This window comes from Anarrhichthys ocellatus, unplaced genomic scaffold, assembly GCF_004355925.1.
Source record: "Anarrhichthys ocellatus isolate YVR2014 unplaced genomic scaffold, GSC_Weel_1.0 scaffold3275, whole genome shotgun sequence".
NCBI classification, from domain to species: Eukaryota; Metazoa; Chordata; class Actinopteri; order Perciformes; family Anarhichadidae; genus Anarrhichthys; species Anarrhichthys ocellatus.
Genome location: NW_022283249.1, coordinates 1 through 5,954, shown reverse-complemented (window position 1 = coordinate 5,954; position 5,954 = coordinate 1). Strand labels below are relative to the sequence as shown.

At 44.2% G+C, this 5,954-nt stretch overlaps 1 protein-coding gene across 1 annotated transcript; it reads right to left on the bottom strand.

The window, feature by feature from the left end:
• Window positions 1–27: 27 nt before the first annotated feature.
• Window positions 28–3,867, bottom strand: LOC116378863 (membrane-associated phosphatidylinositol transfer protein 1-like). The gene is made up of 2 exons (XM_031840772.1): window positions 1,227–3,867; window positions 28–394 (listed from the first exon to the last, which is right to left on the bottom strand). The coding sequence occupies exons 1-2, from the start codon at window positions 1,445–1,447 to the stop codon at window positions 109–111; spliced, it is 507 nt and encodes a 168-aa protein (XP_031696632.1). The 5' UTR covers window positions 1,448–3,867; the 3' UTR covers window positions 28–108.
• Between the last annotated feature and the right edge of the window lie 2,087 nt (window positions 3,868–5,954).

Below are 5,954 nucleotides of genomic sequence, written 5' to 3'. Positions count from 1 at the left end.
GCGGCACAGATGTCACAGCACCTGTCTGGAAAAGGTGTGTGAGAGTTTTATGTAATAACTCCCTGTGGGGAGCGTGTCTGCACATTTCTGCTGCACCCCCGGTGAATTTTAAGTATTCAGAGGCTCGACACGAAGTCTGCCTCGTTCTGCCTCCCTCCACATCACACTGTCTGCATTCTCACCGCACATCACACTGAGACGACGTGACTCCTGATCCTGCTTACGATTAAATATGTGCGTTTTCACAACGGTAGGCAGTGGGTGTGACTTACCCACAGTCCTCTGTCTCTTTTCAGCAGAAGACATGTTGAAGACGTCCACTTGGTTTCCAGTATCTGGTTTATAATACGTCTCGATGTCTATGGAGAACTTCTCTACAAAGGGACAGGTATACCTGAGGAACAAAGGAGAAACACATACTTAGAAGCATTTCTTTATCTATTTTTTGTCCCTTTGTTAGTTCTTGTCACTGCTTGTTTGTTGTCCCCATAATTGCGTTTTTGCCTTCTATCACATCATTAATGTACAGTTTGTGAGCCTCGACGTGTCCTACATGTGTGTGAGTCAACGAGCAGCCAGTGCATGTGCTCTGATTTATCTTTAGACAGTCTCCCGTCTGTCATTTTCTATTTGGTACATTTGTAATGTCTGTTTGATCTCATGTAAGTTGTATTTACTTTGGTTTATTATGTTGATTATTGTTATCAACAGCAGACCAAAGGATTTCCAGGGGTGGGAAAGAGAGATGTGGATTCTACTGTTAATATAACGGCGTAAGATAAAGCAAATGTATTGGGGGAAAGAAGAAGCCTGGATTTGTGTCCCTGGAGCACCTTCCTCCATCACTTTGGCAGTTTATGGGTGAAAATAATGAAACACCTGAAGGAATACACCGAGCTGTGAGCATTTGGTCTATTAATCCACAGATTAGGTCATCTGCAAGATATCAAAAGATGATTATTCAGCTTAAATTGTTCCAAATAAAGAAAAGGCTCCATCAGCAATATCAAGTGAGTGTTATTTCATCAATTTATGAATCTAGAAGTCATAAAATAAAAACCATTAACAATGTTTTATTACCAAGAGTTTAGTGTTTCTACTTTAAACAAGGCCAACTGCCTAACATCACTTTGTGTAATGTGTCCATAAGTGTTAAATGTTTTAGCACAGGGATGATTTCAGTGTCTCTTTTTTTAATATGTGTGTGACTCCTCCTCCTTCCTCACCGGGTCCGGGTGTAGGGGTAGGCGTTCCAGGACTCCTCCTCCACGCGGAGGGCAGCTTGAGGCAGAATGGCACAGAACCAGGACGGGATGTGTTTGCCGATGTGGTAGACCTTGTGCGTGTACTGACCCGATCCTCCGGGTCCGTCCTCGTAAGGCTTGTTCTCCAGGATCTCCACCCCGCTGCCCTCGCCACAGCTCTCCTCTCGGCTCTTTTTCTGCATAAACAGACAGAAGGGAGGAGATGGAGGAGCTGCTCAGATTCATCAACAATACAAAATAAAAGTACGATGTTGTCTTTGCTTTTTGTTTTATATTTCACAGGTGGAGGTTTGGTTTCAGCTGGGCACAATTTGCATTTTAACCTCCACGAGTGAAGCTTGACAGTGACAGGTGGAGGAACACAAGCGGCCTACTGAAGATGAACACAGCAGCATTTCTATTTACACTGCTCAGAGGTATTTTAGTGAGTAAATCAAACTGACACGGCAAAAGTGAGCCAATGCTAGAAAATCCAACTCATCCGGCTCTGGTTGCCCGACAAACATCCTCCCATCCTCCCTCCTTTTCCTTCAACTTCAAATCAACCCCCCGAGACCCTCACGCAGCGCTGCTGTCTCTCCTCCGACTCTCGTCCGGCCATGTGAACCCCTCACAGAGCTGGATGGATGATGCAGCAGAGGGAAAGTGATGAGCTGGGGAGAAAAATAAAAGCTGCCGCACGGAAAAAGAAGCAGAAGAAACTGCTTTTCTTTTCCTTCTTTCAGTCACATCCTCTTTATTCCTCCACAGCTCACTTTGCCTCTCAGTCGTCTCTCCTCTCCTCCTGTGCTAAACAATCCAAACTCTGTTCACTGTTTTAACTTCTACTGATGAGTTCAGGACTCTTAAAACAGAGTAACTGCGTCAACAAGGTAAAATGTTGCTTTCCTTCTCTAATAAAAGGCAGCAGATGGTTCAACCCATCCGATCCTGTCACACTGTGTCTTAAGCCTGATGCTCCACAGAGGGAGACTTGGATTACAGCATCAGTTTATAAACACACGACGTCTCCTTAAGAGGCTCTCCACTCAGACGGGAACCGCCTGGGTCGACACGCGTTCATACGGCTGGTCAATTATACGAACCTCCTCCAGGATCTGATACGGGAGCCTCACTTTATAGCTTAAAGTTTACGGCGTCGCGACTAACGAGTGGTGGAATGAGGCGTCAATTAATCAATTAGTCGGTCTATAAATAACAAGGAAAGATTTCACCAACCTTCTCCGTTTGCAGCTTATAAAATGTGACGCTTTTCTTTGTTTTTTTTGCCGGGAAATGATCGATAAATTAATTGATTATGAGAACATTTATGAGCTCTAAATATCTTCTTTTTTTAACCTTTATTTAACCAGATATCTGTTTAGGTCATCCATCTTATTGGTGTGTGTAACGACACATTTCTTCTCATCTATAGGTCTGATTAGTGCTTCTGTGCTTTCTCTTCATTAACATACAGACTTCTAAAATAACCTTTGTTGTATTTCAATACTTCCACTTAAAGCAGCCTTGTTGGAGCTACGTTCAGGGTCTCCATCCAAACATCACAACCATGATAAACACTTCTGATGCTCAAATCATAAATGACCTAATGCTCTGTAGTTTAAAATCATCGAACTAAATCTTGAATCTGCGTTTGCAGAGGCCGCTAAGCTTTGATCTCCGCGCTGAGGCAGTGAGACGACAGTAGACGTACTGTATTCTGCTGTCAGACGGATGATTGAAAAGCTGTTTTATTCCTTCCATTGTAATGCGCTGCGGGTCGAGGAACGGCGCTACGCGAATACAAATCATGGCGATCATTATTAACAGCAAGAGTGGGGAGCACGGGGTCAAGAATGAGAGCTCGGATTGAACACGGAGCCGTCTCTCCTGAAGACTTTAGGGAGGTGATATCAGTTATGAAGGTCAGAGGAGGCAAACAGCTGGAAAATTGCTGTAATCTAGCAGGTAATGTAATTTATGTGAGGAGCTGAGGGCCTTAAATTACCCTCCTCGTGCCTGCTGCAGGGCAGGAGAGAGGATCTGAGTATACAGCGTTTCTCCAGCGACTTTAAGGTTCATGAATCTCTATGAAAACAAGATATATTACAGCTCTTTGTTGTGTAGATAGTGTGATATATATCCTCTTGTATAATTGTCCAACAGTCAGAGACGAGCAAGACTGAAGATCTAGAGCTAAAGATGCAGTCAGCTGTTTTATTTTGCGTGGTAGTAAAACCTTTAATTCCCTCTCAGCTGCTTTACTCAAAAACAACCGTCACGTGCAAACAACAGCGGGAGCTTTTCTAAACCGGAGGATGCTGAGGGTTGTGTTTTCTGGTGTTTGGCTGTCATCAAAATCAGACGAACACACACACACACACACACACACACACTTGTTGAGGAATGAAAGAAGCCATCAAGACTAAAGAGTGTAGAGCAGCTCTGTCAGGCTGGACCTTGGAGTTAATTGCTAACGTTAGCATGCAAACATGCGCACAATGACAAATAAATCAAAGAACCAATGGACATGAATGAAAGAGTGAATCCAGAGCTTCTTGTCTCAAAGCTGCATTCTCTCTACTGTCCACCAGGGGGCGACTCCTCTGGTTGTATAGAAGTCTATGAGAAAATGACTCTACTTCTCTCTTGATTTATTACCTCAGTAAACATTGTAAACATGAGTTTATGGTCTCAATCTCTAGTTTCAAGTCTTCTTCAATACAGCATGATGTTCATTTAGTACATTATGGTCCATTTAGAGTCAAACAGACCATAAAGCAGGGGATGCTTTAGGGCGGGGCTACACAGTGATTGACAGGTCTCATGACTTGTTACTGAGTATATGTTATGTGGCGGTATTTAGTGCTGACTGAGCAAAACTCAGAGGGGCAGCTTTTCATCTGAAATGAGAATAGCATGTCCACCTTAAAGGTCGGTCCACCTTAAATGAGCCCGAGTCAAAGTGGAAAGCAACACACGGGGACTTGGTTTGAGTCTCGGGGAGTTGAAGCTTCTATTTAGCGACAAATAGCCTAAACTGTGCACACACACACACGCACACACACACACACACACACACACACACACAACCTACTATTACTGCTTAAAGGAGTTCACTTTATGGGACAGATCCACGGAGCTGTCCGTGGTGCTGAAGTAGCAGACAGATTTGTAATTGTGACGTTTTCTCTGAGTCCCGCCGCTCTGTAAGTTTCATCTTGGATTAATCATATTCTCTGTCCCCCCGTTAATATTAAAGACATCTTCTACCGCTGATAGTTGAGATACTTCAGCCTAAAGCTGAGCCACACTGCTACTGTGATGGCCAAAACCTAAAGAAGAGAAATGAATTCATTTGCGGCTAGAATCAAATAATGAGCTGCAGAAGGTTGAGTCAATGTAAGGAGATGAAAGAGATGGATGCAAGTTGAGTATGTTAACACAGCAGGTCAGCTCAACATGCAGAAATGTGAAATTTGTCGATAAGCAAACATATAATTCAACTTATATAAAGAACAACATTATCAATAATAAATGTATTATTAATACATATTTATTTGGGTTTCTTTCCTTTCATTTGTACGATACAACAGTAGTTATTTCCAGGAATCTTACGAGGCAATCATTGGGATATTATTAAATGAAGACTTGAATGTAATAAAAAGCAGCGATGTGACGAACAAAGAGGAAAGATTCATACAAGAACTCTGAGCTTTGGCCGATATTCAGAGAGGTGAAAGAAGTTAAGAACAGCTGACAGGAGGAGAGAAGAAGAAGTGAAAGAAAACAGATTCATGTACGATGTGACGAGCTGCGTGCAGAGACTCTGTGGAACCATAACGGGGTCCGGCTCTGCCGAGGGTCTCGGTTCTGAGCTGCTCCTGAATTATTTATGTGACACCGCAAGGTTAGCATAAACCCATAAACCCGGGTTCACAGCGCCCCCCCTCAGGCCCAGAGTCCTACCGGAGCACCAGCAGAACCTCACGCATCCAACGTTATCACCGGCTGCTCTCACACACACACACACACACACACACACACACACACACGCACACACACACACACACACACACACGCACACTAATGCATTAGCCATTCGCCCATTTCTCAAATGCGCTGTGCTCGCCTTTCAACCTCATGCATCAAACCATCAGTTCAGGTTGAATAGAAGAGAAACGAGGATTCACAGACTGAGATGTTAATGTAGGAAATCATCAGCAGACAAAGTCTCTCATCTCTCATAAAGAATCAACAACCAGCTGCTGTGTGTTACTTTTAAACAGTGAACACGCAGTGATGTCATCAATACAACATGACGTAATGATGTCAGTGTTTCCAAACTAGCGATTCTTTAAAAGTAAAAAGATCTTCATCAACACCAGGGTGTTCATCTTATTGTGTCCACCCCGTGGACCGAGCATGAGGTGATAAATTAAAAGTGTTGTCAAGGTAACGCCGACATCATCTCTCTCTCCCCCCCCTCTCTCTCTCTGTGTCTCCCTCTCTCCCTCTCTCGCTCTCCCCCTCTCTCCCCCCCTCTCTCTCTCTCCCCCCCTCTCTCGCTCTATCCCCCCTCCCTCTCTCTCTCTCTTTCTCTCTCTCGCTCTCCCCCTCTCTCTCTCTCGCTCTCCCCCCCTCTCTCTCTCTGTGTCTCCCTCTCTCCCTCTCTCGCTCTCCCCCTCTCTCCCCCCCTCTCTCTCTCTC

Coding starts and splice junctions, on each gene's coding strand:
- LOC116378863 (XM_031840772.1), bottom strand. CDS start 1,447: ATGCAGAAAAAGAGCCGAGAGGAGAGCTGTGGCGAGGGCAGCGGGGTG. Junction 395..1,226: donor TACCCCTACACCCGGACCCG/GTGAGGAAGGAG, acceptor TTTGTTCCTCAG/GTATACCTGTCCCTTTGTAG.